The sequence below is a fragment of the Erpetoichthys calabaricus genome, chromosome 11, assembly GCF_900747795.2.
Source record: "Erpetoichthys calabaricus chromosome 11, fErpCal1.3, whole genome shotgun sequence".
Taxonomy (NCBI): domain Eukaryota; kingdom Metazoa; phylum Chordata; class Cladistia; order Polypteriformes; family Polypteridae; genus Erpetoichthys; species Erpetoichthys calabaricus.
In genome coordinates this window covers 128,246,991-128,272,741 of record NC_041404.2, presented here as the reverse complement: position 1 = coordinate 128,272,741, position 25,751 = coordinate 128,246,991, and the positions used below count along the sequence as shown (strand labels likewise).

The 25,751-nt window shown below is 37.5% G+C and overlaps 1 protein-coding gene across 1 annotated transcript in view; it reads left to right on the top strand.

The window, feature by feature from the left end:
• LOC114660902 (ubinuclein-1-like) overlaps positions 1-24,481 on the top strand; it is a 70,445-nt gene extending 45,964 nt beyond the window's left edge. The window contains 5 exon segments of the mRNA XM_028813889.2: positions 8,787-9,167; positions 9,169-10,020; positions 14,905-15,157; positions 15,543-15,632; positions 22,429-24,481. Coding sequence (XP_028669722.2) covers positions 8,787-9,167; positions 9,169-9,462 — 675 coding nt within the window. The 3' untranslated portion in view covers positions 9,463-10,020; positions 14,905-15,157; positions 15,543-15,632; positions 22,429-24,481.
• The last annotated feature ends 1,270 nt before the right edge of the window (positions 24,482-25,751 follow it).

Below are 25,751 nucleotides of genomic sequence, written 5' to 3'. Positions count from 1 at the left end.
AGCCACGTGCCTGGTTACATCTCTTTCTTCCCAGACATATAATACTGCTTGTGTTGTGAAGGGTGTTGCGGCTGAACGTACGCTAAGGATATGCCTTTGGATCATTTGCTGTCTTTTTGCTGCTTGCTAGCTGCCTCTTCTGCCTGTTGCATGTCGTTGTTTTAAGAGCTCCGAGCACATGATGCTTCCCTGCCAAAAGCAATCCAACAACTGCTAGATTAGAGGTCTGTTGACTTGTTTTAAATGATGGCTCACTGCCTGGTCTCGTGTGACGTTGTAAAATCAATACCTGTCTTTTATTACTGGCCCGGGCATGTTTGAATTCTTTCTTGCAGGATGTATAACGCTGCTCGAGTTCGGAGGGGGGGGGGGGGGGGGGGGGGTTATAGCTGCTGTCGCGCTGCCCTTTGATCTCTTTAAAGCCTGTACAGCCGCTGTCCTTTTTGCTATGGCCCTGGGACAATCTCTTGGCACCAAGTCTCATGTTTATGGCCCCCGCGAGACGCAACGTGGCAAGTCTCCTTGGTCTCGCGGGTCTTTTAAATGTCTTTCAAGATTATCACGTATCATAGCCTTGCATTTGCTTTCCATTCCAGGATTTAATTTTATATATAGAGAGATATATAGCAAGAAGTTAACTTTTTTTTAAATATAAGATACGAGTAATGATCAGTCACTTTTTCATCAAAATTAAACACAAAAAAAATTTCTCCTGAGTTCCTACTTTGAGAAGCTAGTCTTCAAATTTAACAAATGACATTTGTAAATGATAGATCACAATAGGTTTTAGTTTATTAAAATTGTAATCCTCATTTCTACCTCATTCATTTAGTCAGTTAAGTCTTGACGTCATGAGAGGAGTTGCTTTCAATTCTTTGTATCCAAAGTTTAATTTTCCTCTTTGGGCCTTTAATTTTAATATATTTGTCAAATATTATTTTATGTTTTGTTTCCTGAAGTGGTAAGTTAAACTTTTTCAAAAGCTGAAGTGTGTCTTCAGGGTAACATAACTTTATGTTCTAATATGTATCTTTTTATTGAATTTATTAAAAGCAAGTAACATTCCATATGAACAAGTCAAACATAACAAAATTCAGTTCAACCCCCACCCATGAGAAGGAGAGGAAGGCCATCAGCCAGACTAAAACTTTAAGATTAGAAAAAAGGGAGGAGAATTATTTTTCCCAATAGAAAAGCTTTTTCTAAAATGTTACTGAATAGATCCTGCCAAGTTTTAAAAATGTTTTGAACATATCCACTAAATGAGATTTAGATTTTTTTCCAATTTCAAATAGTATATAACATCACTGACTTTAAACAGGTAGACTAGGATTCCTCCAGTTGATTAAGATAAGTCTATGTGTTAATAGTGAAGTAAAGGCAATTACAGTTTGTTTGTCCTTTTCCACTTTAAGACCATCCGGGACCATCTATTAATGGGTTAGGAATGATTGTGACACCGAGGCTGTCTGATAGGCATTTAAAAATTTTGGTCCAGAATGATGTTAATTTGGTGCACATCCAAAACATATCGCCCAACGTTTGCATGTTGATTCTTGCCCTGGAAACATTTTGGACAATTTTAAACAAGATAGATGTGCTCAATAAAAGATTTTAAGTTGAATAATTGTATGTGTTGCACATGTGGAGCTAGATTGAATTATGTGAATGACTGCCTTACACTACTTAACTGAAATGTTGCGTAAGAGATCCTTTTCCCACTGTATCTGTATACAGAGATCTTTGAAAGGAAAGGGCTTTAAAATGTTTTTATATACAGTAATCCCTCGCTACTTAGATTCACGACTTCGTGGGTTTTTAAATACAAGTGATTGCCCACCTATCACGGAAGTTATGTTCCAGACCCATCAGCAACAGGAGAAAATCTGCGATATAGAAAGACCATATCAATAAACATCTTTATAGTTTAAGCCTTAAAATACCCATCCCACATGCTTTAAACACATGTAAACTTATAAAACACACTTTGTTAACACATATGATATGTGGATGTCGGGCTAAGGATATGAGTAACATCTCACTATTATAAAACGTTTTAACTTCACGCAAGACAAGACAGTGAGACAGGAAAATAGGTGCTGTACAGGCTTTTAAATTATTGACACGCAGAGCGACAAGCAGCACAAAGCCAGCACAAAGTCCACTTCTCCTTAACGTTCATTCAGCTCCCCACCCCCTTGACAATGCAAAGTGGCAGGAGTGTACTGCGCCTCCGGGGAGGGGGGTTTGAGCGAACGTGCATTCAGCCCTCACACACCCCCACTCCTCCTCCTCCTTCTGAATGCGCAGAGCGACAAGCAGGCATTTTGGCAGAAGCAGCACAAAGTCCGTTTCTGCTCAGCGTGAGTTCAGCTACCCCCCTTCACAAAGCGAGTGCAGACACATCGACGTCTGATCGCTGCGTGCAGTGTGCAGTGTTGGTCTGCGGTGTTTAAGAATGTAGAAAGTGTTTAAGAGCATAGGAAGTGTTTATAAGAGTGTGGGAAAGGTTAACAATAGAGTGAGAAAGGTTTATAAGAGTGTGGGAAGGGTTTATAAAGCCTTAAAATATGTGTAAATAATAAAATAAATATAGGTCGCTACTTCGCGGATTTTCACCTATCGCGGGGGGCTCTGGAACGTAACCCCCGTGATAGGTGAGGGATGACTGTATTATGGAAATGTTGTCCGAGTCCTTAAGACTGGTCAATATTTCTTGTGGGATAGAAATAAGTGGGAGGTGAGGAAAATTGGGCTGAATTTGTTTAGAAAAGTTTCTAATTTAGAAATAGTGCAAAGCTTGTGTTGATTGGAAGCTAAATTTGGAGTTAAATTGTTTGTAGGTTGCACAGACATTATATGTGTACAAATATCTAAGTGATTTAATCCTGTGTGTTTTCTAAGTATTAAAAACTGTATACGTTTGAGAGGGTGGAAAAAGGTGGTTATTGTATAGAGATGCCACAGATAAAAGCTTCCCTATCTTTAAGTGCTTCCTACATTGGTTCCATTTTCTGAGTGAATAAAGGACAGTTGGGTTGTTAATATATTGACGATAACTTGTATTTACTGGGGCACAGAGCAAGAAATATAAAGAAGTACTGTAGTATTTTATTTGTATTTCTGACCAAGCCTGTGTGTGTGTTCATCTGTTTGTGTCAATGTCCAGGTTTTTATAGCTTCTATAATTGCCACCCAATAATAAAATTTAAAGTTAGGTAGAGCCATGCCACCTTCTGCTTTAGGTCATTGTAGGGTTGCCCTTTGGATGTGTGGATGGATTTTTTTTAAATCAAAATAAATGAGGTTATGATTGAATCTAATTTCTTAATAAATAATTTGTTAATGTATATGGGGATGCATTGAAATAGAAGCTTAGGAAACATATTTATCTTCACCATGTCAATGCTTCCTGCTAAAGTGAGATGGATTGTAGACCATCTATGCACGTCTTGTTTAAGTTTTTCCATGCAGACAGCAAAATTTTGTTGAAAATGACCTTTATGTTTACTTGTGATTTTTACCCCCAGATATATAAACTGATCTGCGATGATAAAAGGGAAGGTTTTCCAATCTAATGTTGTGTTCTACATAGTTCACTGGAAAAAGCACACTTTTATTCAAATTAATTTTGAGGCCAAATATCTTTTGAAGTTCTGCTAGTGTTGTTAAGGACGGATATAGTGATATTTTCTGTTTGAATCCTTGTCTGATAATCCCTTTCATCTCAGAAGCATGTCAAAAGTGAACAGCCAATTCCTTAATGGACATTGCAAATAGCAGTGGTGACAGGGGGCATCCTTGGCTAGTACCACATTCTAGTTTGAAGTAGTCTGAAATGTTGTTGTTAATACAAAATGAAGCTTCTGGGCTGGTATACAGTAGTTTGATCCATGCACATATGTTTGGGCAAACCCAGATTTCTCCAATATGGTGAAAAGGTTTTTCCAATCAGCCATATCAAATGCCTTTTCTGCATCTAGAAATAATAAGATCTCCGGGGTGTTAGACTTTATGGGTGAATATATTACATTAAAAAGACATCAGAGATTGGAAGCTGAGTGTCTGCTTTTAATGAACCCAGTTTAGTCTTGTGTTATTACCGAAGGAAGCACTTTTTCAATCCTTCTAGCTAGAACTTTGGAGAGTATCTTAACATCATTATTCAGAAGTGAGATTGGTCTGTATGCTTCACAATTGTTCCTTATTTTTCTTAGGAAAGACAGGAATTAATGCTTGGTGAAAAGTTTGAGATAGAATTTTATTGTCTCTGGCTTCTATAAATGTTGCTAATAAAAGGGAATCTAACTTAAATTTTATTGTCTCTGGCTTCTATAAATGTTGCTACTTAAAGGGAAGCTAACTTAATTGAAACGGTTGCATAAATTTGTCAGGGTAACCATCAGGGCCTGCTGCTTTCCCACACTGAAGTGAGCTTATAGCTTTCTAGTAATTCTGAGAGTGTAAGAGGTTTATTTCTCTGCATTGAGAATATCTAGTTTTTATTCCTCTGCATTGAGAGTATCTAGTTGTGGTATGTGTAATGCATCAGAATTGCATTAGATTGTGTCTTCTTTAAACTGAGTAGAATATAAGGAGTTATAGTAGTCTCTAAATGTATGCATTATATTTTTTATGGTCAATGATTTTGACTCCATCTATGTTGGTAATTACCGATGCTGCACTGCGAACTTCTGCTTGTGGATTTGTGGAGCTAAGCTCTTATTAGCTTTATCTCTGTGTTCATAATAATGATGTAGTGATTTAAAAATCCAAGGTGTTCTGTTTCTTTTGCTGTCAAGAGGTTGAGTTCTGATTGCAAAGCCTGTCTTTTCCTGTAAAGTTCCTCATTTGGGAACCTGGCATTTTCTTTTTCTATTCTGGTAATTTCACTGATTAACTCTGATGCCTTCTTGGTTTACAATTCATTTTTATGGGAGAGATACAAAATAATGCCCTCTTAAAATGTTTTAGAGTTCCCCAGAGTATTCCTGCAGAGACCTCTGAGGATGTATCTGTCTCTGGAAAAAAATCAATTTGCTTGAATATAAATTCTATACAGTTCTCGTCAGAAAATAACTAGAGGGTTAAACGGCAGCTGCGAAGACAGTAATGTGGGACATAATGATTTGAGCTCCCATGATCAGAGGGGCATGTCGGAGATAACAGTAGCGTCATACTTGCAAGATTTGATTGTTAGCAAAAATCATTATCTTAAAATAAATAATCGATTCTTGAGTAACGATGTACTGGTGAGAAGAAGGAATATGCTTTTGAGTTTGGATTTAGAAATCTGAAAGGGTTCTGATGAGTTATGATCAATTACAAACTGTGTAATTGTTTTTACAGTGTTAGATGTTATTGCCCCGTGAATGAAGAACTATCCAGGTCTGGATTTAAAACACAGTTAAAGTCTCCTGCCATTATAATTTTATGAATGTTTTACATTAAAGGACAGAGCCGGTTTATACTACCTTAGAAGGCTGGTGTCCTTCAACATCTGCAATAAGATGCTGCAGATGTTCCTATCAGACAGTTGTGGCGAGCACCCTCTTCTACGCAGTGGTGTGCTGGGGAGGCAGCATTAAGAGGAAAGACGCCTCACGTCTGGACAAAACTGGTGAGGAAGGCAAGCTCTATTGTTGGCATGGAGCTGGACAGTTTAACATCTGTGGCAGAACGAAGGGCGCTCAGCAGGCTCCTATCAATTATGGAGAATCCACTGCATCCACTTAATAGTATCATCTCCAGACAGAAGAGCAGCTTCAGCGACAGACTGCTGTCACTGTCCTGCTCCACTGACAGATTGAGGAGATCGTTTCTCCCCAAAACTATGCGACTCTTTAATTCCATCCGGGGGGGTAAACGTTAACATTTAACATTATACATAGTTATTGTCTGTTTTTCACCTGCATTATTATCATTCTTTAATTTAATATTATTTATTGTATCAGTATGCTGCTGCTGAAGAATGTGAATTTCCCATTGGGATTAATAAAGTATCTGTCTGTCTGTCTGTCTGTCTGTCTGTCTGTCTGTCTGGAATGGATGCAAATACTGTATATATTGGATGAAGTCTCTATCATCCACATTGGGTGCATAGTTATTTATCAAAATCACTTTACGATTAAATAAATTACCCATAACGATCACATATTACCCTTCAGAATCAGATACTACATCTGGTGCCACCAATGAGATTGTTCTGTGTATTATTAAGATTCCCACACCTCTAGTTCTCCTTGTATAGCTGGAGTGAAATATTTGGCTAGTCCAATTTCTTTGCAACCAGAACTGGTCCTTTCTTAATAATGGGTCTTCTGTAAAAATACTATCTCTTTAACTTATGATTGAGGCCTTTGACATTCCAGCTCACAAAGTTCACTGTTTGGTCATAGAGACATTGTTTCAGAACTTTTTTTGACATTTTGTAGTCTTAAATTAAAGGTGTACATTATTACATATATCACTTTAACCTTAATTTCCAATTTTGTCAGGGAGTTATTGCCATGAAGACTATTGTTGTTTTGGCACTTATAAGTGCTGGGGTAAAAGGAAAGATTAGATTCTTTCTCTCCTCAGCCCCCCCTGCCCCCCATTTTGCCTCCCCACGTGAGGCTAGATCACACTTAACAAAGTTCCAGTTCTCTGACATACCTAGAGACAGAGCACGTTTAAAATTAAACAATCCCCCCAGGAGAGCTATAGAATGATTAAAGTAGACATGTCTATTGGCAATACAGTCCAAATACTATAAAACCAGAATAGTAATTGTAAAAAATAGCCAGGAGAAAACTGAATGTATAATTAGGGCTACAGTCTCCTATGAATGGACCACAAATGTAGGTAAAATCTTCTTTGTCTTGCCGGGATACAATGTGACTCATGATCATATTTCAAAAAGTGTCAGGATTCATTTTCTTAGTTCTTGTTCTGCTTCATCCGTCAGCTGTTGAAGGTGAGAAATCAGGAAAAATATGAATGCAGTTATTTTCTATTATAATCTCTTGTTTCAGTCTGACAAGTGACATCAAATTTAGTTTAAATTGTAATTTGTCAAAACGTACAATAAGAGTTCTAGGTTTTGAGGCATTCGATCCAAGTTTGCTGTAAATTGCTGATATCTCGGTGTCTAATTTTAAAGTCCTCTCCAATCATTTTAGAGAATAGTTCAGCTATGAATTTCACTGGGTTTGGACTTTCACAGTTTTCTGGGAGACCTTTGATTCTGATATTATTCCTTCTGTATACCTCTCTTAGTGCAGTTAGTCTGTCTCCAAGCACTTTACAGTCGGAATCTGCAGTCGTTGCTTTTTCATCAGAGGTAGATGCCAGTTGTTCAACTATTTCAATATGAGTCATGAACGTTTGCTTAACGTTTTCAAACTGAGCACCAAGTGCTCTAAATGTATTCTTAAACTTACTCGCACTTTCCTGTATTTATTCCTCAGTTTTTTCTAACATGACTTCAAGTGATTACTTACAGTAAATGTTTCTCCTAGTCTTTAATATCCTGAAGCAGTTCTCATTTGTCTTGGCTTTGTCCTTTATATCTTGTCTTATATCCTGTATGTCCCCCCTGAGAGTAGTAGTTATTGCAATAATCATTGCAGTGATCCTTACCTTCAGCTCGGACTGTTCATTTCAGTCTTTACGTGCAGAGTAGTAAGCCCAGTTGGAGTCGGTGCCGCTGACTCGCGGGGAATAGTTGACAGTGAGGATAGTGAGGCCATGCTCATTTCCAATGAACCTTCTGGAATCGATGAGTTCTCCTGGCCCGACTTGCAGTTTTGCTCTTGACTGGAGCCGATGCTGCAGCGTTCAGTCCCCGGAGATCTATTCATTCACATATTTGTTCCAGCTCAGTCTCTGGCAGGCTGTACCTTGAACTAGAACTTGAGGCCTGTTTAGACTTGGATGAAGCTTCATCTGTCTTTTCCATTTCTTTCTCAGCCTTTTTTCTGGTACTCATGCTTCTATGTACTTGCATTTACTTTTATTAAAGTCCTTTGGGTTCAGTAAATGTAGGATACCTCATGATGATAGTAAAAAAAAAAGTAACACTGCTACTAATCTCCGAAATTGAGGAGACCCAAATCTGTCCAATATGTATCTTTGAAGAATTGCACAGTATCAGTTTTTATTTGATAGGAATTTAATTATTTCTGCTCTTAGATCATCACAATGTTGCTTCACAAAAACAGCAAAACATCTGCATGTAATAATAAAAGAAAAAATATATATCTTGAGTTATTTAATAATAATGGTAATAAAATGAAAAAAATATCTTAGTAAATTAATATGTTAAGTTTAGTTAATGCACACAATTAGATGCATGATGGCAAATGCAACATTGCATGCATCAAACGACAGAAGACATTTAGTAACTATTATAACAGATAGTGGAACCTCTAATTTTATGGTTTGGGTAAGCTCATATCAGTGCAACAGTAAGCAATTGCTGCTGTACATCATCTTTACAAATATTCACAATTTATTGTTTCCCATTTTCCAATTTTCAAGACTTTACTGTAAACCAGTAAGTCTGTTACTTCCAGATACACGCATGTCCTGAGTGAGTGTGTTGGATGTCTGGGACTTTTTAATATCATGTATAATTTGTGGGTTTTTTTGTGAGTTGTCAGTTGCAGATGGAGTGCATGTTTTCTTGCAGTATGTTGATATGTACATGCAAAGGCATAATAGTAGATTGAGGGATGCTACTACTGTTTGTTATGTTTTATATTTATATTTTGTTTGTATTTTTGTGTTTATTTTTTCTGCAGGATCCATTTGTGAAACTGGAAAGGAAAATCATCCCTTTAATGAATACCTCTGTTTCACAGTCTGGAAGTACACTCATGCAAGGCACATGTGCCAGTCCACTTACATCTGTGGGCTCATTCATTTCGGCAACAACAGTTGTGCCCAACACAAGTAGCACAGCCAACCCTCACTCTTTCAGCATGGATGATTCCCTCGATGAAGATCTGATACACAATCCTCCGTCCCTGGAAGCTGTTTCAGAAGAACTGGCAGCTCTAAATAGTGCTGCAAGGGGTAGCCCTGATTTTAATTTCCCCCTGGTGTCCAAATCAATGAGTGAAGTAAAACCAATATTAAAACCTACTGAGGAGACCAAAGAATTTGACAAACGCCATAATTGCTACTTCAGCTGTAATAGCATCAACACCATCATCATCGCAGTCTCCTTTAAACCTCTTAGCTGAACAGGCTTTAGCTCTTGGGCAGCTTTCTCAAGATAGACAGCCTGAAAACCATTCAGGTCCACTGCTGGTTGGCTTCAAAGGACTTCTGAATCAGCCAAGCAGCAAAAATCTTTCAGAAAACCATCATGCCAAACACAAGAATCTTGGTTTGCAACGAACAAGCCAAACTATTTCACCTGTGCAAGTCTCAAAGCCTCAGACCTTTTCATCAGACCTCTCCACAACAGTTTAACATCAATAAATTACAGAACTCTCAGACAAAGGCATCCAAACTGCTTCAGCAATGTGCCACTTTGCAGCAAGCTAAAAGTGCAAAAACACAGACATTTCATGGCTCTGCTGCAATCTCTGCCAAACAATGTTCAAGCTGCTGTTAGTGCCCCTAAAATCCTTTCTTCCCAGTCATCTTCAGTTCTTTATACGTCAAAGCATTCCTCTGTTGGTTCTTCAAATCAGTCTTACAAGACAACATTTTCATTGAGTTCTTTGTCAAAACCTACTATTCCTTCCAGCAGCCCTCATACACAGTGCCTCTAGTAACCAGACATCCCTCTCCAGTGGCCTGCTCACAAGCAGAAAAGCCTCCTTCGCCAAGTCAAAGTGCAAGCTTACAGTCACAGACTTCCACTGTACAAAAGCCTTCAGTTTCCAGAAGCTTACACTGGTTGCTCCTCCAGGAGGTGTAAACGGAGAGTCTACTGCTGGTACACAGGGGGTTGCTAGACTACTTACTTCTTCCCTCAAGCCAGTGGCAGTGAGCAGCTGCTCAACACCCTCTCAGGCAGCATCGGTAAGTTAAACACCGCAACAATGTACTACTCTTTAATAATGTGTAAATTTTAACTATTAAGGATAAAGAAGAGGTTTTGAATGTGTATTTACACTTGGAGGTTAACTTTGGTCTCTTGCTTTTGGACTTTTTTTTCCCCCCTGACACTAATCATTTAAAGGAATTTGGGTGATGTCATAAGGGGTTTATAAAAAAATTTTATATGTACAAGTGTACAAAATACAACCAGTAAATCTGCCTCTGTTTTTCTGTTTTATGTGAAGATCTCATCATGGTATTTGCAGGGTCGTCTTAATAGCATTATAGGCCCCCGGACAAAGCAGTGCCCTGGGGCCCCTACTTACACAAGTCACAACATACATAGATTAACATGGAGCCTCTATGCTCCTGGGGCCCCCGGGCAACTGCCCAGCATGCTGATGCGTTAAGACGGCCCTGGGTATATGCTGTATCCAAACATTATTGTTCACTTTTACATTTCTAAAATCTGTGATGTACTAGTGCCCCATCCAGGGTTTTCATCTTAGACTCATTGTGGCTAGAATGGAAACCAGCTCCCTAAGGCTGAACTGGACACACATATTAGGTATTGGATGGATGTCTAAAAAATATTAACTGTCCTGGGAATATGCACATCCAGCCCATGCAAAGGGGACTAGATTTGTCTGTTTGACCCTGCTTTTTATTGTTATATTAAGTACATAAAAATTAGCTTTTTGTATTTTTGTGTGTAGATATGATTTATCAAAGCTTTATCTTTCAGCTGAAAATCAAACATGACTTTGCAGAGAGCACACCCTTAATTGTTGTTTGCAGCAAATTGAGGCAGTTCAAAGAATTTGGCTAATAGTTCTCCATTAAAATTGAAATCAAATGTTTACTGCTAGATATTAAAGTATATTTGTATTTTTTGCCTCTAGTATGACTGCAAAAATGTTTTTTACTGGATAGTAGAGATGCCTCAATTTTCCAAAGAGAGCAGCTATCTAAAATAAGAATTAGTTAAGTGATTAATTCACAAAAGAATAAAGCATTAAAGTGAATTTTCAAAATTGACACTCTAAGTTATCCATGACACAATCACTCACCTTTAATCTTTAAATATGTAATGTAGTACTTTCAACATGAATACTAAGGAAATCCTAATCTCTCTGTACTTTTAATGCACAAGTCTTTCATTACAGCCCTCCAACAAATTATTGCCCCAATGGAAAAGTTTGTAATAGTAGCTACTACTATGTTTTTTGATGCTTTTAAATATCTTCTATAGTTATGTTACAGCCTTATTCCAAAATGGATTAAATTCATTTTTTTCCTCAGAATTCTACACACAACACCCCATACTGACAACGTGAAAAAAGTTTACTTGAGATTTTTGCAAATTTATTAAAAATAAAAAAATTGAGAAAGCACATGTACATAAGTATTCACAGCCTTTGCCATGAACCTCGAAGTTGAGCTCAGGTGCATCCTGTTTCCCCTGATCATCCTTGAGATGTTTCTGCAGCTTAATTGGGGTCCACCTGTGGTAAATTCAGTTGGTTGGACATGAGTTGGAAAGGCACACACCTGTCTATATAAGGTCCCACAGTTGACAGTTCATGTCAGAGCACAAACCAAGCATGAAGTCAAAGGAATTGTCTGTAGACCTCCGAGACAGGATTGTCTCGAGGCACAAATCTGGGGAAGGTTACAGAAAAATTCTGCTGCTTTGAAGGGTCCCAGTGAGCACAGTGGCCTCCATCATCCGTAAGTGGAAGATGTTCGAAACCACCAAGCCTCTTCCTAGAGCTGGCCGGCCATCTAAACTCAGCGATCGGGGGAGAAGGGCCTTAGTCAGGGAGGTGCCCAAGAACCCGATAGTCACTCTGTCAGAGCTCCAGAGGTCCTCTGTGGAGCGAGGAGAACCTTGCAGAAGGACAACCATCTCTGCAGCAATCCACCAATCAGGCCTGTATGGTAGAGTGGCCAGATGGAAGCCACTCCTTAGTAAAAGGCACATGGCAGCCCGCCTGGAGTTTGCCAAAAGGCACCTGAAGGACTCTCAGACCATGAGAAAGAAAATTCTCTGGTCTGATGAGACAAAGATTGAACTCTTTGGTGTGAATGCCAGGCATCACGTTTGGAGGAAACCTGGCACCATCCCTACAGTGAAGCGTGGTGGTGGCAGCATCATGCTGTGGGGATGTTTTTCAGCGGCAGGAACAGGGAGACTAGTCCGGAAAAAGGGAAAGATGACTGCAGCAATGTACAGAGACATCCTGGATGAAAACCTGCTCCAGAGCGCTCTTGACCTCAGACTGGGGCGACGATTCATCTTTCAGCAGGACAATGACCCTAAGCACACAGCCAAGATATCAAAGGAGTGGCTTCAGGACAGCTCTGTGAATGTCCTTGAGTGGCCCAGCCAGAGCCCAGACTTGAATCCGATTGAACATCTCTGGAGAGATCTTAAAATGGCTGTGCACCGACGCTTCCCATCCAACCTGATGGAGCTTGAGAGGTGCTGCAAAGAGGAATGGGCGAAACTGGCCAAGGATAGGTGTGCCAAGCTTGTGGCATCATATTCAAAAAGACTTGAGGCTGTAATTGCTGCCAAAGGTGTATCGACAAAGTATTGAGCAAAGGCTATGAATACTTATGTACATGTGATTTCTCAGTTTTTTTATTTTTAATAAACTAGGGGGCTTTGCCCCCTGCTCGCTTTGCCTGCCAACTCCCGTATTTGGTTTTCCGGATACACACTTTTAAGATTGTTTTTTCTTTGAATTGTTGCTATTTCATTAGTTTCACTTCTGTAAAAACAATGTTTGTAATCTTGCGAGTCCCAATATGCTGAATCTTTTTAATGAGGTCAGGATAGGTTTCTCTGCTTGGAATTTCAGCATAGACAAAAACGATCTACATCATCAGCATTTAATAATTTTTTTTTTACAAAGTAACAAAGTAAGTAGAGTTCTGCATTGGACTCCTGTCTGTAAAGTCGTGCTATTTTCCTCTCACAGTTCCAAAAGTACATGGGTTTACCAAGGTCATACCCCAGCTTTTGTCTAGGTTTTTGTACAAGGGCTAGACAGAACGTTTTTGACTCCTGGGGTAAAGTTAGGTTTTTAAATAAGCAGACAGATAAATATATATACATTAACAAAGTAACCAATAAATGCATGTGCGGTAAACTTCGTTTTTGAAATTCTCAAGATTCTTTATTTGTCACATGTATAGTTATACAGGACAACACGCAGTGAAATGCATCCTGATCCGCTTATCAAAAACTGTGCAAGTTAGAAGAATATCAGTTAGATTAACAAAAAGTCATAGATCGAAAGATAACAGTATAGTAGAACATAATAAATAAGTAAAATTATGTGAATAAAGTAGAATTAAGTGTTAAGGTGCAATAGTGTAGTAATTATTGTGCAAAACCAAAGTTAGACTGGTGCATAGTTAAATGAGGCACTTTGTTTGTTTGCGCTACTGCGATCTTTACTTTTTTATATTTTCTAATTTTCCTACTTTCATATCCTTTAACTTTCTCCACATGTATAGCGCCAACTTTTCTAATTTCACTGGTTTCATAGTCTCTAACCTGCTCTGCATGTGTTTAGCGCCAACGTTTGTAAACATCTCTATGAAGTTCTACTTTGTCTTTTACTCACTGTCATTTAATTCTGAGCCGGATTGGACGTGCTTTTTTTTCAATTCCACTTGTTCCGGGCTGATAATTACTTTCCTTATTTTCTGAATTTGCACCTGGTTTATTCTTTTTTGCTCTTTTTTCTGTCCAACACATTTGAGTCTCTTTTCTCCGTGCTTTTCTTTCTTCTTCGTTTAATCGTCGACGTTTCATTTCTACCCTATTCATTTCATTTCTGCCCTATTCATTTCTACCGTATTGACCTTATACACTTTATATGCACTGAGAGCCCTGGAGCTGTGTGTACTGCATGACTGCCTTTACACTACTGATTTGTTTTTTTTTTTTTGATATTGCTTGTAAGTAGGGTGTGTCTTGCAAGACTCTCGTTCTATGTTCCCATGAGACGCACCGTGGCAGGTCTCTTTCGTCTCGCGGGTCTTTAAATTATCTTCCGAGAAAGATCACGTATCGTAGACTATCAGGACAGGGGACAGGATTTCTTTTTTATAATAGATAGATAGATAGATAGATTTGCAAAAACCTCAAGTAAACTTTTTTCACGTTGTCATTATGGGGTGTGTTGTGTGCAGAATTCTGAGGAAAAAAATGAATTTAATCCATTTTGAAATAAGGCTGTAACATAACAAAATGTGGAAAAAGTGATGCGCTGTGAATACTTCCCAGATGCACTGTAACTTTCTTTCAAAGGAGCGTTTAAAAAAGGAGGATTGAAACTCCTCAATAGGTTGTCGGAACACTCAAAAGGAGTGCTTTTAAAATGATGCACTAATCTCACTAATCCTGTTTATTTCATAAACAGAGAAAATAAGTTAAAGCTTGTAAGAAAACACTTATTTTTATACTGTCTGCCGTAAAGCAATGGATATGTATCTCAAGGGATTTTTTAAAATACAAAGAAATTATTCTGAGCTCTAGAAGGTATGTATAATTTATGCCAAGTTTAGTCAAAATCAAAAATGGTGATGCACAGACCATTTGTTGAATTAAAATTGAATGAACCAAAACCTTTTGAAACATTAAGGGCATTATTCAGTGGAAGCAGTCTCTCTGCATGTTAAATTTGTATACAATTCATATAAGCACTGAATAATCTTAAAAACCTTTTGATAGAATGCATTTTAATTCATAGCTATACTGCTGTAGTAATAATGCACTTATAGTTAAGGCTATAACATTTTAATATTATGGTTTTCCTTTTTTCTTGTTTTATTTTGTGTTTTTTTAAGTCTCTGAAGAACACCACTGGGACATCTGTTCTGTCCAGCTCTCAATCTCTGAGCCTTCTCTCACCTTCCTTCACCACAACTGGTCAGAAGTTGGCACCAGGAACACTTGGTATTTTGCCAGGGATTGTTCCCATGCACACATTCAGCTTTCCTGTTATATCATTTGGTTCAGACTCTAGTGCAGCAACAGGAACAAAAGATGCAATTGTGACAGGGCCTGCACCAGGGACATTCCACCATGGGCTAGCACACAGTAGGTTTTAGTTTCTATGGCAAGTGAAGAAAATTGCTTTTTCCTTTTTCCTAGTATTTATGGTTAAGTGAGCTGCTGCTGCTGCTTTTTTAGACAGTTGTGTTCCTTTGATTGGTTTCTGTGTTTGAATACTGAGTGGTTTACCCTTTTGCATGACTCATCTGTCTTATTTATGTCAGCTGTCCCTTGTTTGTAGCATTTCATATTTGTTTCATTGCTTTTCCAAACATAATTTTTTATATTTGTCCATGTAAATGGTACATTAGGCAAGGGCTGGACTTATGAAACGCTTAAAATTCTTTTCTCTTCCTGCATGTGCTTCAGGGTTCTGGGAAACTTTATTCTTCCACTTTTTAGCACTTGTTTTTTTCTCCTCTTCCTGTAGGTATTTTTGCTGGTCTGCACTCTAGTTCTCACCATACAACGCAACTTCCAAAATCCAATTTGTCCACACATTTACAGCAAAGTTTACAAGGTAATTTTGCCATTGCACACCATTCCATTGTGTCATCCTGTTTTTGTGTGAACATGTGCTTAGTATTCCATTACACATTGGAGAGCTTTCAAATATTTAACAATACTCATTTCTGTTTTACTTAAAAAGGAGCACTTGGCACATTTATCTTCTATTACTGTTATATTGTAAACTTAGTAATTGAGTTATTTTATGTTGTTGTTTTTTTTTTTTTGCCAAATCTCCTTAGCATTCTTGTTCTTCGTATCTACTACTCCTTAAGACAGTACCCAGAATATATGTTTGCTGTTTCTACTGTTATATGTTCAGCTTGTTAATTGACTTTTCTAAATTGACCATGCATGAGTATAGTATGTTTGTGTGAGTGTGTCCTGCAGTGGATTGGCTCCCAATGACCCTTTGTTGTGTTAACAGCTACATTCTATAATTTTGAATGTCAAATTTATTTTTTCACAGTCATAGTGTGCATTCATTTAACTCAGATTTATTGTTAAATTATGCATCCATCCATCCATTATCCAACCCGCTATATCCTAACTACAGGGTCACGGGGGTCAGCTGGAGCCAATCCCAGACAATAGGGAGCAAGGCAGGAAACAAACCCCGGGCAGGTCGCCACCCCACCGCAGGGCATGCGTGCACACACACACACACACACCCACACACCAAGCACACACTAGGGACAATTTAGAATCACCAATGCACCTAACCTGCATGTCTTTGGACTGTGGGAGGAAAGCGGAGTAATAAATTATGTATAATTATTATTTAAATTAGTAAATTAAAGAACAAACACATTTACCCCAATGGCTTACAATGAGTGTTGATAAGCCAGTTGAGCAAATGAGAAATAAAGGCTTACTAGATACAGCCACTTTGAAGACAACAATATTCCCAAGCATTGACTGACATCTTGCGATTGCACATATATTGGAAATATGTATATCTATATAATTAAAAAAAAATGTTTAATTTTTCTCAGATTCCACTATTGTTAAAGAAGTCCTCTTCACTTCATTCCTTGTCTCCCCTCACATTAATTTTTCACCCCAGGGGTTTAGATTCTTATAGCTCATTTTGTAAATGGTGTTGCTTTGCTCCTATTTTAGAGATTACAGTGCAGGTCATACTTTTTTCTCTTGAAATTTGTGTTTAATTTACATCATTGTTATATTAAATTATGAAAATGAGAAAACATTTAACATTGTTGCCAAACCATATCTATATGAGCAAGAATATACGAATATAAAGCTATAACGGGTTAAAGATAAGAGATAAAGGATATATTATTAGAGAGAGAGACAGGGTGAAATGTGAGGGACGTTCAAAAAGTTTCTGTACTTTTATATTTTCGTTGGAAGCAGTGAAGGCGGGAGGAAATTGGGCATTAAAAAGTTGGTACAATGCTGGGAAAATTGCATCGCAAATGAAGGTGACTATGTAGAAAAGTGAGGTGACGTGTTTTTGAAATTCCTAATAGGGTTAAAAAAAAAATGCAGAAACTTTTTGAACATCCCTTATACAGTGCATCCAGAAAGTATTCACAGCGCATCACATTTTCCACCTTTTGTTATGTTACAGCCTTTTTTCAAAATGGATTAAATTCATTTTTTTCCTCAGAATTCTGCACACAACACTCCATAATGACAACATGAAAAAAGTTTACTTGAGGTTTTTGCAAATTTATTAAAAATAAAAAAACTGAGAAATCCCATGTACATAAGTATTCACAGCCTTTGCTCAATACTTTGTTGATGCACCTTTGGCAGCAATTATAGCCTCAAGTCTTTTTGAATATGATGCCACAAGCTTGGCACACCTATCCTTGGCCAGTTTCGCCCATTCCTCTTTGCAGCACCTCTCAAGCTCCATCAGGTTGGATGGGAAGCGTCGGTGCACAGCCATTTTAAGATCTCTCCAGAGATGTTCAATCGGATTCAAGTCTGGGCTCTGGTTGGGCCACTCAAGAACATTCACAGAGTTGTCCTGAAGCCACTCCTTTGATATCTTGGCTGTGTGCTTAGGGTCGTTGTCCTGCTGAAAGATGAACCGTCGCCCCAGTCTGAGGTCAAGAGCGCTCTGGAGCAGGTTTTTATCCAGGATGTCTCTGTACATTGCTGCAGTCATCTTTCCCTTTATCCTGACTAGTCTCCCAGTTCCTGACGCTGAAAAACATCCCCACAGCATGATGCTGCCACCACCATGCTTCACTATAGGGATGGTGCAAGGTTTCCTCCAAACGTGACACCTGGCATTCACACCAAAGAGTTCAATCTTTGTCTCATCAGACCAGAGAATTTTCTTTCTCATGGTCTGAGAGTCCTTCAGGTGCCTTTTGGCAAACTCCAGGCGGGCTGCCATGTGCCTTTTACTAAGGAGTGGCTTCCGTCTGGCCACTCTACCATACAGGCCTGATTGGTGGATTGCTGCAGAGATGGTTGTCCTTCTGCAAGGTTCTCCTCTCTCCACAGAGGACCTCTGGAGCTCTGACAGAGTGACCATCGGGTTCTTGGTCACCTCCCTGACTAAGGCCCTTCTCCCCAGATTGCTCAGTTTAGATGACCGGCCAGCTCTAGGAAGAGTCCTGGTGGTTTCGAACTTTTTCCACTTACGGATGATGGAGGCCACTGTGCTCATTGGGACCTTCAAAGCAGCAAAATTTTTTCTGTAATCTTCCCCAGATTTGTGCCTGTCGACAATCCTGTCTCGGAGGTCTACAGACAATTCCTTTGACTTCATGCTTGGTTTGTGCTCTGACATGAACTGTCAACTGTGGGACCTTATATAGACAGGTGTGTGCCATTCCAAATCTTGTCCAGTCAACTGAATTTACCACAGGTGGACTCCAATTAAGCTGCAGAAACATCTCAAGGATGATCAGGGGAAACAGGATGCACCTGAGCTCAATTTCGAGCTTCACGGCAAAGGCTGTGAATACTTACGTACATGTGCTTTCTCAATTTTTTTATTTTTAATAAATTTGCCAAAACCTCAAGTAAACATTTTTCACGTTGTCAGTATGGGATGTTGTGTGTAGAATTCCTAGGAAAAAAATGAATTTAATCCATTTTGGAATAAGGCTGTAACATAACAAAATGTGGAAAAAGTGATGCGGTGTGAATACTTTCCGGATGCACTGTATGTGCAGCCTGAAACTACAGCGAAGCTTAGGACAACTGGAGGTTGGTGGTGCACATGTCAAATATAAAATGTTGCGCACAGAGGATGAATTCCTTTGTTCTGTGGAATAAACCCCATACTCTTCAGTTTGATTAAGTGGGTTTAAGGAAGTTATGTGCTAATACATTAATTGGGCTAATTTGGAGTTGTCTTTTGAGGGTTCCTGTTATAGACTGGTATCCTGTCCAGTTTTTGCTCCTGCATTGTGCCTAATGTTGCAAACATAGTTACCTGCATTCTGCAACCCTAAATTGGCTAAGTGGGTTAGGAGAGAGTTTTTCAATATTACAGGGCTGGGGGCATGTGATCCTTGACCGCTACAGTGGCGATAGATTTGGATAGCTACCAAATGCTATTAGCAGCCCTGTCAGATCATTCATTTTGAAAGCAGATTCCCCAGCCCCCCAATAGTTAATTGTGTAAGATGCAATGGTGACTGAAAATTATATTTTATCAATGGATTTAACCAGATATTTTTAACATCCCTCTTCTGTCTTTTTGTCATAATCAATGAAGAGCTAATGGAATAATTGGCAGCAGTGAATGGCAAGACAGGAAATTGTGATCTTTTGTGAGAAAAGAAGCATTTTGAAAAGTCACAATTTATACAGCTTGACGTTACACTAACTGGAAAGAGATGGCTCTGCAGTTCCAAACATAAGCAAATGCAGGAAAAATACATACATTTCTTGAAAAAGGCTTAGATGTCTTAAACAAACTGATGTTTGACAGCATCATTTAATACTTCACTGTTGCATGAACACGAAAAACGATACATCCTCAGAAAATTTTGAAAGTAAAAATGTATCATATTGCCCAGCCCTACATTAGGGTGGCCTGTTTACTGACTCCAGCATATTCAATTTTTGTATTCAATTTGTACTTTTTTTCTAAATTCATTTGCTTTTCTATTTCAAAACTTGCCATTTCATTCACAGGTGTGTAAAGGCAGACATGCACCCATGCTGTGAATACACTTCTGTGAACAAAGATTATGTTTAATCACTGTACAAAATAATTCCTGATCATTTTTTAATATAGAAATGTCAGCTTTTTAAGAATTTTGCTGAGCATTACATTAATTTTACATTTTTTATACTTGAAACTGGCCATTCATAAAGGAAAAGGTTATTGTTTTGCAAATCTAAGTGATTTCTTCCAGCATATGTTAATTTGCCACATGAAATTGTGTTCTAAAGTGAAGCAGTTTGTGTTCATTTTAAAGTGGAGGTGAAGGGTACCAAGGTCCAAACTTGAAAACTTGCAGAATATGACAACTTTGAAGTAAAGGTTTTGATTTACAAATAAATGCCCTCCAAGTTTCTGAGACAAAAGTAAACGGGGAAATAAGAAATGTTATCACAGACTCTTGGTGCTGTTTTCCTGAGGTAAGGATATGCTTTCAGTGTGTGTCATGGCCTGAGTTCAGACACCCACCATCAAATTTTGTCTCTGAATTCTGTTTTTTGATATTTATGTTCTGCCATTTCTTGTAACAACAAACAGGTTCATGCTCATATCATGATATCATGTAATCATTTTTTTCAACCATCAGTGTTGTTATTTTATATAGCCTGTGGAGGGAGATTCATGCCAAGTGGCAGCCTGTTGGTGAAGAGCACACATAAGAGTTTATTGTATCATTGTACTTTGTCCACATAACAGTAAATCACACTGAACTGATTACAGTACATTGTATTTTTTGTAAAAAGCCTTACATTTTTTCAAAGGGCCAAGCCAAGTGCACGTCAACACCATGTTCACAGGGCCAGCCAGCACTCCCCATTTATGCACTTTTAATGGTGTGTTTTGTGCATGCATAATAAAGAAAATATTGAGAAAATGAAAAAGGAAGAGATTTTGATAGAACTAAACCATGGTGAAACAGATGGAAGCTCGATAAACCAATTATTGAAATTCTTGTTGTGGATATGGTAATGACTAAGGACAGTGTTTTTGAGTGACTTTCACTGATACCAGTCAATCCATAAATACATGAGGAGAACATGAAACTCCATGTAGACCCTGGTACTGTGAGGCTGGAATGACATCTGTACTAAACTTTCAGAACTTCATTGTGATTAAAGCTAAGTGTATGCCTGTGACATGTTTATTTCTAGTCATTTGTTTGCATGCTATTTGCACGCTCAATCATTATCTCCCATTGAACCACAAGTGTACATGATCATACCAGACGGCAGCAGGCAGTATCTTAATGAATCTTTCTCTATATAGTGAAAGGCTGTGACTTTTTTCACTGATTACTGTCAACTTGTCTACAGAACAGAGACATCAATTCACTACTGGGTATCAACATTAAATAATGTAAATGACAGCACTTGGTGATGACTTTTTCAGTGTGAAATGTATATGCTAGAGGATACTGAGCTCCTGGGGTTGAAAAGCTGCTGTGGTGTAAGACAAACAGTGAAGTGAAGCACAAAACTACTTTTAAAATGTCTTAAGTCTTGCAAGTTTTTTTTTTCCTTCCTAAAATGACCTGGATGCTATGTTTTGCAATATGTGTGCAATCTCGAAGTATTAAGCAGCTGTTATTTAACTGCCACTAGTTTAAAAAGGAAAAAAAAACATAGAGTGACCTAACATTATATTTTGATCAACCATGTATGGATTCTATTTAGTGATTTTTTTTTTTTGTTTGTTTTTTAGCACTTCTTTTGACAAAATGGTATTTAATCCGTACACCTTGGTGGTTCTTCATATTATCACAAGGTTTCCTCATTGGTCAGCAGTTTCTTCCCATAGTCTAAAGACTGTAGTGTAAAACCAATGTCACATATGTGACTTATGCAATATAGAATATGTCAGACTTGCTGTCTGAAATTACTGATCTCCTTGTCAGACCATCTCAATATACATGGCTGAGCATGTCAGATTTAGTAACTGTTTTCCAAACTTTCATCATATTTGTGGCTCTTCCTTTTTGTGACAGGCAGTACCAGGCTGCCCAATGGAGGCAGTGCTATATGAAGGTTTTACAGATACAGCGAGTTCAGCCACAATCTCTACCCTCCTTTTTGTTTTATCCCAATCCATTCTATCGTGGTACATTAAGTTCAAGCCCACAGACAGACAAGGTTCTCTTTTCTTTGTTAGGTTCCAAATACTGTACCTGTGTTCCTTATTCCTCTGTCAGTGCATTCTATGCATTGTACTTTCGGAATGAGCACTCACTGGTATGTTGCAACATCGCACTAGGCAGCTGGCTGCCATGTGAGTGTGCTGTCGACTGTTTCCATCTCTATAACATTTTATGTAAATGAAGGTTGTAACTGACAATCACTGGAAATTCACCTAATGTGACATGGTCTTAATAAGGCCTCGGTGTGTATGTGTGTGTAAATGTACCCTGTGATCGACTGGCATCCCATCCAGCATTCGTATCAACTTTGAATCCATACAAGTATTGATTTCAGCTGCCAGCAATTTTGTACAGGATCATGAAACTACCGTAATGAGTTGATTGTACTTCTGAGATAGGTAGTTGCTCCCTATATCCTTGCCCTAGATTAAGTGAATTAGACAGTTGAGGAGTGATGCGTACCTATAATGCTTTCACTGTCAATGGTGTATAATTACTGTTTTTACTTTGCAGATGGCAACCAAATTCATGGAGACAGTACCAATGCACAGAGAAAATTGCAGTAATGTTTTACACCAAATAAATGTCAATTCTTTTCTGAATGTCCATCAAGCAACGTCTGGAGATGGTGATAAACTGGCTACAAAATAGTCCTTATTTTGTCAGGTTGTTAACCTTTAATTACTCATTTTCAATTAAAAAATTGCTTCATTAAAAAAAAAAAAAAAAACTTTTGTGCCCTAAATGGTGGGGAATATTGGGATTTAAATTTGGTGTACAAAACTTGCATTTGGCTTCAGTGCACAAGAAAGATCAAATATGTACATGTGAAACTTTCAAAGTATTTCTCTTGAAAACCTGCACAGTATTGATTTTTAGGAATATGTAATGGCTTTATGAAACTTAATTTTTTGGCAGAACTATTTTTGGAAGGATTTCACTTCTGTGATTATTTTCTAGTCGGACTGATTATTTCATACAACAGGGTATTTTTTTGTGTAGATGAGGGTTTCTGGCCTTTTGTAAGATCTTTGTTTTTAGAACTAGCTAAAAGAAATGTCTGTCTGGACTTGTTTCCATTATCAGAATTTAAACAAAAAATACATAAAGAAGATTTCAACAGATTTGTGTTACTCTGTTCTTTTGAATCCACTTTATGCTGAATATTGTGTTACAGTGTAATTAATTTGTTTTCTAGCATTCTGATTTTCTTTAACAGGCTTCATGTGTGCCTCGATGTATTAAGTTGTAGACATGTGGGACTGTGATGGCTTGTAGATAAAAGAAAATACAATTCTCAGAAAAAAAATTTGCTTTAGATTTCATACTATGTACTTTTGTTAATTTATATAACTTTTGTAGAGCATTAAGTAAATTAATATAGCATTTGTTCACTGTTTATTTATTTTTTTGTTTGTTTGTTCAGTGTGACAGCTGCTCAGCTTCTGAACAAATGACGTTTAATCATCTCTTAAAATTCTTAATTTATCATTGCTCCATCAAGTTTGGGACTAATGTGCATTTCCATTGTAATAGTACAAAATCATTTCAGGCTTACCGTTTTCATTTTTAAAGAATTGGTCAAGTAAAATATTTAATTTTGTTTTATTTATGTATATTTTGATTGAAATACTTCTTTTGTACATTTTGTGTCAATATGTCTTCTTCCGCTCGTATAAATTATTTCTATAATGTCTGCTATCTCTGTATAACAAATTCATTTATTTAATTGTTCCAAATTTAAATTCAGTTTTGTTATCAATCTGAGCCAAGAGTATATTTTCCTACATAATATTTGTATTTTTATTATTTTGTAAAAATTGTTTATGTAAAAAGTATGTGTCATGAATGTTTGAGAAATACTTCTGATTTATTCTTCCCATTGCTCTTTAAGGACTATTAGAATCCATTTGATTCACTGACTTGTGTTGTAAAAGTGCAAGAACCAAACAGGGATCCCCCTTTTTTTTAAAAAAAAATCAAGAAATTCAAAATTAATACTATTTTGTCATGTTTTTGAAGATTGCACTGCACTGTTTAAAGTAAAATGCATCTAGCAATCATGGTTATTATAAAGTTATATTTCACAACACCGTAAATTTAAGATAAAGAAGTGTGTACCAACATTAAATTATGTGACTAACATTCTTCTTAAAGGGTGTAACCAGCTGTATCACTGTTTCATTTGAAGAAGCTGCTCTTTTTAGTAGCACATAACAAACAACTTTTAGAAATAATACATAACAAATAGTGAAATGTAGTCTAAGGGATAAGATGAAAAGTACATTAGTATATGTTGTTAAAGCTCAGGACCCAATAAGATATTGATCATTATGAGCCATTACTTGAATAAAAAATGTATAGATAATTTTGTATATAATACTGTGTTTAACTTTAGGTTGTACATGTAAAATAGCACTTCATTTTTAAAGAAATCTAAATTGTTCCTGTAATGTTTGTAGTGGAAAGTATAGGATTCAATGAAACATTTTTTGGATATCTTGTATAAAAGTGTTTAATGTTTTGTATTTAATTGAGAAGATGCACGAAATAAAAAAAAAATAAAGTTTTTTTTGCCAAAAAGCCAATAATAGTTTCCTTTCTGTTCTGAGGAAATTAAGGTTTTATACTGCATTGATTTATTACATGTTAACAAAAACTTTGTCTTTTACAGGACCAGTCTACCAGTGCCGACAATGCATTGCCTACGTTTCTTACTGCTCTTGTCCAATATTTGTGTTCTGATGTTGTGTATATTTGTATTTGATGCATTCCTGCTCATTTTTAATTTTTTTTTCTTCTTTCTTTCTTTCATAGCCCATCACATTCACAGTGTTAGGTGTCTGCTAAATTATGTTTCCTAAACTTTTTTTTTGGTTTTCTTATGTTTTTTCTTTACTCGCTTCGCTTGCCAACCCCCTGGTCCTGTGCTTCATGCTAGTCTCTTTGCAGTTCTGCCGTTCGCTTATGGGGATGCGAATGAACAATTTAAACAGATTTTTATTTTCATGGGCATTGTTACATATGCATCAACACACCAATGCATCAACTCAACGTATAACTCGAATGTTTGGCTCTGAGATTTCCTAATTGTCTTTGCAAAAGTTATTCTAACGGGAAACTGTTAAGGTTTTAATACGAATGGCATATCAAGATCTCCTTTGTGGTCTAATGTTATCCGTAGAAGATGTACTACTTTACCTTTCTTGGATACATCCTTCTTTCTCCAGTAATTCATGCGTTGGAAGACAGAACATTGTTAACTGTTGTAGATATTCGGATATTGTCAGTTGTTGTTTGCATCTTCTGCATGATCACCACCAACTGTTTCAGCATAGTCTATTGCCATGTAACTGATCGTCATTTTTGGCATTAATTCATTTGACTTCCTCATTTCTCAGTGCCAGAGAACCATGGTCTTGTTTGAAAATTTTTGAGAGAAGGGCGTGACTTGAAAAAATCTCAAGTCAAAAGTCTCGTCTCATGGGGACTTGAAAAAAATCTCTCTTCCAAAAAGTCTCGTCTCCAAATGGTCTAATCGCGTTGAAGAATTTTTTTATATAATATAATAATAGAGAGGTATGTTTATTGTACTTATTTGTTTTATGTTTATTAGTGATGCTCCAATGGATCACCTGCTGATTTTCACCTCAAATGACTCGATCAGCGACTGGGAAATTAGCCAATATCGGAAAATGATTTTTTCAGAACCTTTTTTCTTAATCTTTATGGTAATTTAGTAGTTGCTCTCCCCCTTATATGAGGTATTATGGTAGTCAAGGAATCGCATGTGTCATTTGGTTTTCGAACTTCCTGTGAACAGAGAGCTGACAGTC